This window comes from Salmo salar, chromosome ssa23 (genome assembly GCF_905237065.1).
Source record: "Salmo salar chromosome ssa23, Ssal_v3.1, whole genome shotgun sequence".
Taxonomy (NCBI): domain Eukaryota; kingdom Metazoa; phylum Chordata; class Actinopteri; order Salmoniformes; family Salmonidae; genus Salmo; species Salmo salar.
In genome coordinates this window covers 49,012,913-49,026,097 of record NC_059464.1, presented here as the reverse complement: position 1 = coordinate 49,026,097, position 13,185 = coordinate 49,012,913, and the positions used below count along the sequence as shown (strand labels likewise).

Genomic DNA, 13,185 nt, shown 5'->3' with positions numbered 1-13,185 from the left:
CTGTTATAACTGTAACTTAAAGCAGGTACAGCCTCAGTGTTCACAGTAAAACTGGAACTTAAAGCCTCAGTGTTCACAGTAAAACTGTAACTTAAAGCAGGTACAGCCTCAGTGTTCACAGTAAAACTGTAACTTAAAGCAGGTACAGCCTCAAGTGTTCACTGTAAAACTGTAACTGAAAGCAGGTACAGCCTCAGTGTTCACTGTAAAACTGTAACTGAAAGCAGGTACAGCCTCAGTGTTCACAGTTAAACTAACTTAAAGCAGGTACAGCCTCAGTGTTCACAGTTAAACTAACTTAAAGCAGGTACAGCCTCAGTGTTCACAGTAAAACTGTAACTTAAAGCAGGTACACCCTCAGTGTTCACAGTAAAACACGTGCCAGAATTTGCACTGAATTTTCCCAACGTTCAGGTTTGCCGCACAGCGGAAGGTACATTGTTTCTATCCCATTACGGATCACCGTCCCTGTTCTTCTCCAGAGCGGGGATCTGGACTGGGCCGTAGGAAGAGGAGGCGTTAGCTCGTTGGAGCGTCTCCTCTCGGCGATGGAGAACAGAGAGGAGGTTTGGGACCTGGTGTACCGACCAGGGCAGCGCTACCGGGGAGAGGGAGGCGCGGAGGCTGCCGCGGTACGGATCCAGAGCTGCTGGAGGCGCCACCGGGCCCGTAACGCCTACCTGCGCCACCGACACAGGAAGTGGGCGGCTGGGACCATCGCTATCTCCTGGCTGATGCACGCTCAACTGGGCCGCGTCAGGAAGGGACTGCAGGAGAGCAGGAGGACACACCTGGATAACTACCGCATCAGGGGCCAGGTCTGTCCGTCCGTCCGTCCGTCTGTCTGTCATACCTAGATGCTCTCCCAGTCATACACCTCTGTGACTGAGCAGAGAATCCTCTGTACCCTTGATAGTCTGACATCTCAATTAAACGTCTGTTTTGATGTAACAGCACTATGTGCCTTCAGATACTCTGTCTGTGTCTCTGTCTGTGTCTGTGTCTCTGTCTGTGTCTCTGTCTGTGTCTCTGTCTGTGTCTCTGTGTCTGTCTCTGTGTCTGTGTCTCTGTCTGTGTCTCTGTGTCTGTGTCTCTGTCTGTGTCTCTGTGTCTGTGTCTCTGTCTGTGTCTCTGTCTGTGTCTCTGTCTGTGTCTCTGTCTCTGTCTGTGTCTCTGTCTCTGTCTGTGTCTCTGTCTGTGTCTCTGTGTCTGTCTCTGTGTCTGTGTCTCTGTCTGTGTCTCTGTCTGTGTCTCTGTGTCTGTCTCTGTGTCTGTGTCTCTGTCTGTGTCTCTGTGTCTGTGTCTCTGTCTGTGTCTCTGTCTGTGTCTCTGTCTGTGTCTCTGTGTCTGTGTCTCTGTCTGTGTCTCTGTCTGTGTCTCTGTCTGTGTCTCTGTCTCTGTCTGTGTCTCTGTCTCTGTCTGTGTCTCTGTCTGTGTCTCTGTGTCTGTCTCTGTGTCTGTGTCTCTGTCTGTGTCTCTGTGTCTGTGTCTCTGTCTGTGTCTCTGTCTGTGTCTCTGTCTGTGTCTCTGTGTCTGTGTCTCTGTCTGTGTCTCTGTCTGTGTCTCTGTCTGTGTCTCTGTCTGTGTCTGTGTCTGTGTCTCTGTCTGTGTCTCTGTGTCTGTGTCTCTGTGTCTGTGTCTCTGTCTGTGTCTCTGTCTGTGTCTCTGTGTCTGTCTCTGTGTCTGTGTCTCTGTCTGTGTCTCTGTCTGTGTCTCTGTGTCTGTGTCTCTGTCTGTGTCTGTGTCTCTGTGTCTGTGTCTCTGTGTCTGTGTCTCTGTCTGTGTCTCTGTGTCTGTGTCTCTGTCTGTGTCTCTGTCTGTGTCTCTGTGTCTCTGTTTCTATGTTTACGTGAAAATGCCTGGGTTCGCCGGGGAATCTCTCATTGGGTAGGTATCTCTCCCTCAGATCTGACCGATTTGGATTCTCGTGGTCAGTCATGTACTCAGCCTCTGTCTGTCTGTCTGTCTGTCTGTCTGTCTGTCTGTCTGTCTGTCTGTCTGTCTGTCTGTCTGTCTGTCTGTCTGTCTGTCTGTCTGTCTGTCTGTCTGTCTGTCTGTCTGTCTGTCTGTCTGTCTGTCTGTCTGTCGCATCACTGATCTATGTTCCTCTTGTCCTCCTCTAGTATCTGTCAGCCAACTGGAAACACATCCAGGCTTCCAGAAGGACCATCATACACATCCCATCATTAGGTAGGTCTCTCCCCCACACAGACACATCCCATCATTAGGTAGGTCTCTCCCCCACACAGACACATCCCATCATTAGGTAGGTCTCCCCTCACACAGACACATCCCATCATTAGGTAGGTCTCTCCCCCACACAGACACATCCCATCATTAGGTAGGTCTCTCCCTCACACAGACACATCCCATCATTAGGTAGGTCTCCCTCACAGACACATCCCATCATTAGGTAGGTCTCTCCCCCACACAGACACATCCCATCATTAGGTAGGTCTCTCCCTCACACAGACACATCCCATCATTAGGTAGGTCTCTCCCCCACACAGACACATCCCATCATTAGGTAGGTCTCTCCCCCACACAGACACATCCCATCATTAGGTAGGTCTCTCCCTCACAGACACATCCCATCATTAGGTAGGTCTCTCCCCCACACAGACACATCCCATCATTAGGTAGGTCTCTCCCCCACACAGACACATCCCATCATTAGGTAGGTCTCTCCCTCACACAGACACATCCCATCATTAGGTAGGTCTCTCCCTCACACAGACACATCCCATCATTAGGTAGGTCTCTCCCTCACACAGACACATCCCATCATTAGGTAGGTCTCTCCCCCACACAGACACATCCCATCATTAGGTAGGTCTCTCCCTCACACAGACACATCCCATCATTAGGTAGGTCTCCCTCACAGACACATCCCATCATTAGGTAGGTCTCTCCCCCACACAGACACATCCCATCATTAGGTAGGTCTCTCCCTCACAGACACATCCCATCATTAGGTAGGTCTCTCCCTCACACAGACACATCCCATCATTAGGTAGGTCTCTCCCTCACACAGACACATCCCATCATTAGGTAGGTCTCTCCCTCACACAGACACATCCCATCATTAGGTAGGTCTCTCCCTCACAGACACATCCCATCATTAGGTAGGTCTCTCCCTCACACAGACACATCCCATCATTAGGTAGGTCTCCCTCACAGACACATCCCATCATTAGGTAGGTCCCCTCACAGACACATCCCATCATTAGGTAGGTCTCTCCCTCACACAGACACATCCCATCATTAGGTAGGTCTCTCCCCCACACAGACACATCCCATCATTAGGTAGGTCTCTCCCCCACACAGACACATCCCATCATTAGGTAGGTCTCTCCCTCACAGACACATCCCATCATTAGGTAGGTCTCTCCCCCACACAGACACATCCCATCATTAGGTAGGTCTCTCCCCCACACAGACACATCCCATCATTAGGTAGGTCTCTCCCTCACACAGACACATCCCATCATTAGGTAGGTCTCTCCCTCACACAGACACATCCCATCATTAGGTAGGTCTCTCTCTCTCACACAGACACATCCCATCATTAGGTAGGTCTCTCCCTCACAGACACATCCCATCATTAGGTAGGTCTCTCCCTCACATCCCATCAATAGGTAGGTCTCTCCCTCACACAGACACATCCCATCATTAGGTAGGTCTCTCCCTCACATCCCATCAATAGGTAGGTCTCTCCCTCACACAGACACATCCCATCATTAGGTAGGTCTCTCCCCCACACAGACACATCCCATCATTAGGTAGGTCTCTCTAACACAGACACATCCCATCATTAGGTAGGTCTCTCCCTCACACAGACACATCCCATCATTAGGTAGGTCTCTCCCTCCAAAACACATCCCATCATTAGGTAGGTCTCCCTCACACAGACACATCCCATCATTAGGTAGTTCTCTCTCTCTCACACAGACACATCCCATCATTAGGTAGGTCTCTCCCTCACATCCCATCATTAGGTAGGTCTCTCACACAGACACATCCCATCATTAGGTAGGTCTCTCCCTCACACAGACACATCCCATCATTAGGTAGGTCTCCCTCACACAGACACATCCCAGCATTAGGTAGGTCTCTCCCTCACAGACACATCCCATCATTAGGTAGGTCTCTCCCTCACACAGACACATCCCATCATTAGGTAGGTCTCTCTCTCACAGACACATCCCATCATTAGGTAGGTCTCTCTCACACACAGACACATCCCATCATTAGGTAGGTCTCTCCCCCACACAGACACATCCCATCATTAGGTAGGTCTCTCTCACACACAGACACATCCCATCATTAGGTAGGTCTCTCTCACACACAGACACATCCCATCATTAGGTAGGTCTCTCCCTCACACAGACACATCCCATCATTAGGTAGGTCTCTCTCTCACAGACACATCCCATCATTAGGTAGGTCTCTCTCACACACAGACACATCCCATCATTAGGTAGGTCTCTCCCCCACACAGACACATCCCATCATTAGGTAGGTCTCTCTCACACACAGACACATCCCATCATTAGGTAGGTCTCTCTCACACAGACACATCCCATCATTAGGTAGGTCTCCCTCACAGACACATCCCATCATTAGGTAGGTCTCCCTCACACAGACACATCCCATCATTAGGTAGGTCTCTCCCTCACAGACACATCCCATCATTAGGTAGGTCTCTCTCCCTCACAGACACATCCCATCATTAGGTAGGTCTCCCTCACAGACACATCCCATCATTAGGTAGGTCTCCCTCACACAGACACATCCCATCATTAGGTAGGTCTCTCCCTCACAGACACATCCCATCATTAGGTAGGTCTCTCCCTCACAGACACATCCCATCATTAGGTAGGTCTCTCTCCCTCACACAGACACATCCCATCATTAGGTAGGTCTCCCTCACACAGACACATCCCATCATTAGGTAGGTCTCTCCCTCACAGACACATCCCATCATTAGGTAGGTCTCTCCCTCACAGACACATCCCATCATTAGGTAGGTCTCTCCCTCACACAGACACATCCCATCATTAGGTAGGTCTCTCTCACACAGACACATCCCATCATTAGGTAGGTCTCCCTCACACAGACACATCCCATCATTAGGTAGGTCTCTCCCTCACAGACACATCCCATCATTAGGTAGGTCTCTCTCCCTCACAGACACATCCCATCATTAGGTAGGTCTCTCCCTCACACAGACACATCCCATCATTAGGTAGGTCTCTCTCCCTCACACAGACACATCCCATCATTAGGTAGGTCTCTCCCTCACAGACACATCCCATCATCAGGTAGGTCTCTCCCTCACAGACACATCCCATCATTAGGTAGGTCTCTCCCTCACAGACACATCCCATCATTAGGTAGGTCTCTCCCTCACAGACACATCCCATCATTAGGTAGGTCTCCCTCCCTCACAGACACATCCCATCATTAGGTAGGTCTCTCCTCACACAGACACATCCCATCATTAGGTAGGTCTCTCTCCCTCACACAGACACATCCCATCATTAGGTAGGTCTCTCCCTCACAGACACATCCCATCATTAGGTAGGTCTCTCCCTCACAGACACATCCCATCATTAGGTAGGTCTCTCCCTCACAGACACATCCCATCATTAGGTAGGTCTCTCCCTCACACAGACACATCCCATCATTAGGTAGGTCTCTCCCTCACAGACACATCCCATCATTAGGTAGGTCTCTCTCCCTCACAGACACATCCCATCATTAGGTAGGTCTCCCTCACACAGACACATCCCATCATTAGGTAGGTCTCTCTCCCTCACACAGACACATCCCATCATTAGGTAGGTCTCTCCCTCACAGACACATCCCATCATCAGGTAGGTCTCTCCCTCACAGACACATCCCATCATTAGGTAGGTCTCTCCCTCACAGACACATCCCATCATTAGGTAGGTCTCTCCCTCACACAGACACATCCCATCATTAGGTAGGTCTCTCCCTCACAGACACATCCCATCATTAGGTAGGTCTCTCTCCCTCACACAGACACATCCCATCATTAGGTAGGTCTCTCCCTCACATCCCATCATTAGGTAGGTCTCTCCCTCACAGACACATCCCATCATTAGGTAGGTCTCTCTCCCTCACATCCCATCATTAGGTAGGTCTCTCCCTCACAGACACATCCCATCATTAGGTAGGTCTCTCTCTCACAGACACATCCCATCATTAGGTAGGTCTCTCCCTCACAGTCACATCCCATCATTAGGTAGGTCTCCCTCACACAGACACATCCCATCATTAGGTATGTCTCTCTCCCTCACAGACACATCCCATCATTAGGTAGGTCTCCCTCACACAGACACATCCCATCATTAGGTAGGTCTCTCTCTCTCACACAGACACATCCCATCATTAGGTAGGTCTCTCCCTCACATCCCATCATTAGGTAGGTCTCTCCCTCACAGACACATCCCATCATTAGGTAGGTCTCCCTCACAGACACATCCCATCATTAGGTAGGTCTCTCCCTCACAGACACATCCCATCATTAGGTAGGTCTCTCCCTCACAGACACATCCCATCATTAGGTAGGTCTCTCCCTCACAGACACATCCCATCATTAGGTAGGTCTCTCCCTCACAGACACATCCCATCATTAGGTAGGTCTCTCCCTCACAGACACATCCCATCATTAGGTAGGTCTCCCTCACACAGACACATCCCATCATTAGGTAGGTCTCTCTCCCTCACACAGACACATCCCATCATTAGGTAGGTCTCTCCCTCACAGACACATCCCATCATCAGGTAGGTCTCTCCCTCACAGACACATCCCATCATTAGGTAGGTCTCTCCCTCACAGACACATCCCATCATTAGGTAGGTCTCTCCCTCACACAGACACATCCCATCATTAGGTAGGTCTCTCCCTCACACAGACACATCCCATCATTAGGTAGGTCTCTCCCTCACACAGACACATCCCATCATTAGGTAGGTCTCTCTCACACACAGACACATCCCATCATTAGGTAGGTCTCCCTCACAGACACATCCCATCATTAGGTAGGTCTCCCTCACACAGACACATCCCATCATTAGGTAGGTCTCTCCCTCACAGACACATCCCATCATTAGGTAGGTCTCTCTCCCTCACAGACACATCCCATCATTAGGTAGGTCTCCCTCACACAGACACATCCCATCATTAGGTAGGTCTCTCTCCCTCACACAGACACATCCCATCATTAGGTAGGTCTCTCCCTCACAGACACATCCCATCATCAGGTAGGTCTCTCCCTCACAGACACATCCCATCATTAGGTAGGTCTCTCCCTCACAGACACATCCCATCATTAGGTAGGTCTCTCCCTCACACAGACACATCCCATCATTAGGTAGGTCTCTCCCTCACAGACACATCCCATCATTAGGTAGGTCTCTCTCCCTCACACAGACACATCCCATCATTAGGTAGGTCTCTCTCACACAGACACATCCCATCATTAGGTAGGTCTCTCCCTCACAGACACATCCCATCATTAGGTAGGTCTCTCCCTCACACAGACACATCCCATCATTAGGTAGGTCTCTCTCACACAGACACATCCCATCATTAGGTAGGTCTCCCTCACACAGACACATCCCATCATTAGGTAGGTCTCTCCCTCACAGACACATCCCATCATTAGGTAGGTCTCTCTCCCTCACAGACACATCCCATCATTAGGTAGGTCTCCCTCACACAGACACATCCCATCATTAGGTAGGTCTCTCTCCCTCACACAGACACATCCCATCATTAGGTAGGTCTCTCCCTCACAGACACATCCCATCATTAGGTAGGTCTCTCTCCCTCACAGACACATCCCATCATTAGGTAGGTCTCTCCCTCACAGACACATCCCATCATTAGGTAGGTCTCTCCCTCACAGACACATCCCATCATTAGGTAGGTCTCTCTCCCTCACAGACACATCCCATCATTAGGTAGGTCTCCCTCACACAGACACATCCCATCATTAGGTAGGTCTCTCTCCCTCACACAGACACATCCCATCATTAGGTAGGTCTCTCCCTCACAGACACATCCCATCATCAGGTAGGTCTCTCCCTCACAGACACATCCCATCATTAGGTAGGTCTCTCCCTCACAGACACATCCCATCATTAGGTAGGTCTCTCCCTCACACAGACACATCCCATCATTAGGTAGGTCTCTCCCTCACAGACACATCCCATCATTAGGTAGGTCTCTCTCCCTCACACAGACACATCCCATCATTAGGTAGGTCTCTCCCTCACACAGACACATCCCATCATTAGGTAGGTCTCTCCCTCACACAGACACATCCCATCATTAGGTAGGTCTCTCTCCCTCACAGACACATCCCATCATTAGGTAGGTCTCTCCCTCACAGACACATCCCATCATTAGGTAGGTCTCTCCCTCACAGACACATCCCATCATTAGGTAGGTCTCTCCCTCACATCCCATCATTAGGTAGGTCTCTCCCTCACAGACACATCCCATCATTAGGTAGGTCTCTCCCTCACACAGACACATCCCATCATTAGGTAGGTCTCTCTCACACAGACACATCCCATCATTAGGTAGGTCTCCCTCACACAGACACATCCCATCATTAGGTAGGTCTCTCCCTCACACAGACACATCCCATCATTAGGTAGGTCTCTCCCTCACAGACACATCCCATCATTAGGTAGGTCTCTCTCTCACAGACACATCCCATCATTAGGTAGGTCTCTCTCCCTCACAGACACATCCCATCATTAGGTAGGTCTCTCTCACACAGACACATCCCATCATTAGGTAGGTCTCCCTCTCACAGACACATCCCATCATTAGGTAGGTCTCTCTCTCACAGACACATCCCATCATTAGGTAGGTCTCCCTCTCACAGACACATCCCATCATTAGGTAGGTCTCTCTCACACAGACACATCCCATCATTAGGTAGGTCTCTCCCTCACACAGACACATCCCATCATTAGGTAGGTCTCTCTCTCACAGACACATCCCATCATTAGGTAGGTCTCTCTCACACACAGACACATCCCATCATTAGGTAGGTCTCTCTCACACACAGACACATCCCATCATTAGGTAGGTCTCCCTCACAGACACATCCCATCATTAGGTAGGTCTCCCTCACACAGACACATCCCATCATTAGGTAGGTCTCTCCCTCACAGACACATCCCATCATTAGGTAGGTCTCTCTCCCTCACAGACACATCCCATCATTAGGTAGGTCTCCCTCACACAGACACATCCCATCATTAGGTAGGTCTCTCTCCCTCACACATACACAACCCATCATTAGGTAGGTCTCTCCCTCACAGACACATCCCATCATCAGGTAGGTCTCTCCCTCACAGACACATCCCATCATTAGGTATGTCTCTCCCTCACAGACACATCCCATCATTAGGTAGGTCTCTCCCTCACACAGACACATCCCATCATTAGGTAGGTCTCTCCCTCACAGACACATCCCATCATTAGGTAGGTCTCTCTCCCTCACACAGACACATCCCATCATTAGGTAGGTCTCCCTCACAGACACATCCCATCATTAGGTAGGTCTCTCCCTCACAGACACATCCCATCATTAGGTAGGTCTCTCCCTCACAGACACATCCCATCATTAGGTAGGTCTCTCTCCCTCACAGACACATCCCATCATTAGGTAGGTCTCCCTCACACAGACACATCCCATCATTAGGTAGGTCTCTCTCCCTCACACAGACACATCCCATCATTAGGTAGGTCTCTCCCTCACAGACACATCCCATCATCAGGTAGGTCTCTCCCTCACAGACACATCCCATCATTAGGTAGGTCTCTCCCTCACAGACACATCCCATCATTAGGTAGGTCTCTCCCTCACAGACACATCCCATCATTAGGTAGGTCTCTCTCCCTCACAGACACATCCCATCATTAGGTAGGTCTCCCTCACACAGACACATCCCATCATTAGGTAGGTCTCTCTCCCTCACACAGACACATCCCATCATTAGGTAGGTCTCTCCCTCACAGACACATCCCATCATCAGGTAGGTCTCTCCCTCACAGACACATCCCATCATTAGGTAGGTCTCTCCCTCACAGACACATCCCATCATTAGGTAGGTCTCTCCCTCACACAGACACATCCCATCATAAGGTAGGTCTCTCCCTCACAGACACATCCCATCATTAGGTAGGTCTCTCTCCCTCACACAGACACATCCCATCATTAGGTAGGTCTCTACCTCACACAGACACATCCCATCATTAGGTAGGTCTCTCCCTCACACAGACACATCCCATCATTAGGTAGGTCTCTCTCCCTCACACAGACACATCCCATCATTAGGTAGGTCTCTCCCTCACAGACACATCCCATCATTAGGTAGGTCTCTCCCTCACAGACACATCCCATCATTAGGTAGGTCTCTCCCTCACATCCCATCATTAGGTAGGTCTCTCCCTCACAGACACATCCCATCATTAGGTAGGTCTCTCCCTCACACAGACACATCCCATCATTAGGTAGGTCTCTCTCACACAGACACATCCCATCATTAGGTAGGTCTCTCCCTCACACAGACACATCCCATCATTAGGTAGGTCTCTCCCTCACACAGACACATCCCATCATTAGGTAGGTCTCTCCCTCACACAGACACATCCCATCATTAGGTAGGTCTCTCTCCCTCACAGACACATCCCATCATTAGGTAGGTCTCTCCCTCACACAGACACATCCCATCATTAGGTAGGTCTCTCCCTCACAGACACATCCCATCATTAGGTAGGTCTCTCTCTCACAGACACATCCCATCATTAGGTAGGTCTCTCTCCCTCACAGACACATCCCATCATTAGGTAGGTCTCTCTCACACAGACACATCCCATCATTAGGTAGGTCTCCCTCTCACAGACACATCCCATCATTAGGTAGGTCTCTCTCTCACAGACACATCCCATCATTAGGTAGGTCTCCCTCTCACAGACACATCCCATCATTAGGTAGGTCTCTCTCACACAGACACATCCCATCATTAGGTAGGTCTCTCTCACACAGACACATCCCATCATTAGGTAGGTCTCTCTCACACAGACACATCCCATCATTAGGTAGGTCTCTCCCTCACAGACACATCCCATCATTAGGTAGGTCTCTCCCTCTCACATACACATCCCATCATTAGGTAGGTCTCCCTCACAGACACATCCCATCATTAGGTAGGTCTCCCTCACACAGACACATCCCATCATTAGGTAGGTCTCTCCCCCACACAGACACATCCCATCATTAGGTAGGTCTCTCCCTCACACAGACACATCCCATCATTAGGTAGGTCTCTCCCTCACAGACACATCCCATCATTAGGTAGGTCTCTCTCTCTCCCTCACACAGACACATCCCATCATTAGGTAGGTCTCTCCCTCACAGACACATCCCATCATCAGGTAGGTCTCTCCCTCACACAGACACATCCCATCATTAGGTAGGTCTCTCTAACACAGACACATCCCATCATTAGGTAGGTCTCTCCCTCACAGACACATCCCATCATTAGGTAGGTCTCTCCCTCACAGACACATCCCATCATTAGGTAGGTCTCTCCCTCACAGACACATCCCATCATTAGGTAGGTCTCTCCCTCACACAGACACATCCCATCATTAGGTAGGTCTCTCCCCCTCACAGACACATCCCATCATTAGGTAGGTCTCTCTCACACAGACACATCCCATCATTAGGTAGGTCTCTCCCCCTCACAGACACATCCCATCATTAGGTAGGTCTCTCTCACACAGACACATCCCATCATTAGGTAGGTTTCTCCCTCACAGACACATCCCATCATTAGGTAGGTCTCTCCCTCACAGACACATCCCATCATTAGGTAGGTCTCTCCCTCACAGACACATCCCATCATTAGGTAGGTCTCTCCCTCACAGACACATCCCATCATTAGGTAGGTCTCCCTCACAGACACATCCCATCATTAGGTAGGTCTCTCCCTCACAGACACATCCCATCATTAGGTAGGTCTCTCTCTCTCCCTCACACAGACACATCCCATCATTAGGTAGGTCTCTCTCCCTCACACAGACACATCCCATCATTAGGTAGGTCTCTCCCTCACAGACACATCCCATCATTAGGTAGGTCTCTCTCCCTCACACAGACACATCCCATCATTAGGTAGGTCTCTCCCTCACACAGACACATCCCATCATTAGGTAAGTCTCTCCCTCACAGACACATCCCATCATTAGGTAGGTCTCTCCCTCACAGACACATCCCATCATTAGGTAGGTCTCTCCCTCACACAGACACATCCCATCATTAGGTAGGTCTCTCTAACACAGACACATCCCATCATTAGTTAGGTCTCTCCCTCACAGACACATCCCATCATTAGGTAGGTCTCTCCCTCACAGACACATCCCATCATTAGGTAGGTCTCTCCCTCACAGACACATCCCATCATTAGGTAGGTCTCTCCCTCACACAGACACATCCCATCATTAGGTAGGTCTCTCCCCCTCACAGACACATCCCATCATTAGGTAGGTCTCTCTCACACAGACACATCCCATCATTAGGTAGGTCTCTCCCCCTCACAGACACATCCCATCATTAGGTAGGTTTCTCCCTCACAGACACATCCCATCATTAGGTAGGTCTCTCCCTCACAGACACATCCCATCATTAGGTAGGTCTCCCTCACAGACACATCCCATCATTAGGTAGGTCTCTCCCTCACAGACACATCCCATCATTAGGTAGGTCTCTCCCCCTCACAGACACATCGCATCATTAGGTAGGTCTCTCTCCCTCACACAGACACATCCCATCATTAGGTAGGTCTCTCCCTCACACAGACACATCCCATCATTAGGTAGGTCTCTCTCACACAGACACATCCCATCATTAGGTAGGTCTCTCCCTCACAGACACATCCCATCATTAGGTAGGTCTCTCCCTCACAGACACATCCCATCATTAGGTAGGTCTCTCCCTCACAGACACATCCCATCATTAGGTAGGTCTCTCCCTCACAGACACATCCCATCATTAGGTAGGTCTCTCCCTCACACAGACACATCCCATCATTAGGTAGGTCTCTCCCCCTCACAGACACATCCCATCA

At 49.9% G+C, this 13,185-nt stretch overlaps 1 protein-coding gene across 1 annotated transcript in view; it reads left to right on the top strand.

Moving 5' to 3' along the window:
• Positions 1 to 13,185, top strand: part of iqch (IQ motif containing H) — a 158,356-nt gene that overhangs the window by 38,709 nt on the left and 106,462 nt on the right. The window contains exons 10-11 of the mRNA XM_045706147.1: positions 483 to 818; positions 2,124 to 2,190. Coding sequence (XP_045562103.1) covers positions 483 to 818; positions 2,124 to 2,190 — 403 coding nt within the window. The remainder of the gene's footprint in view (positions 1 to 482; positions 819 to 2,123; positions 2,191 to 13,185) is intronic.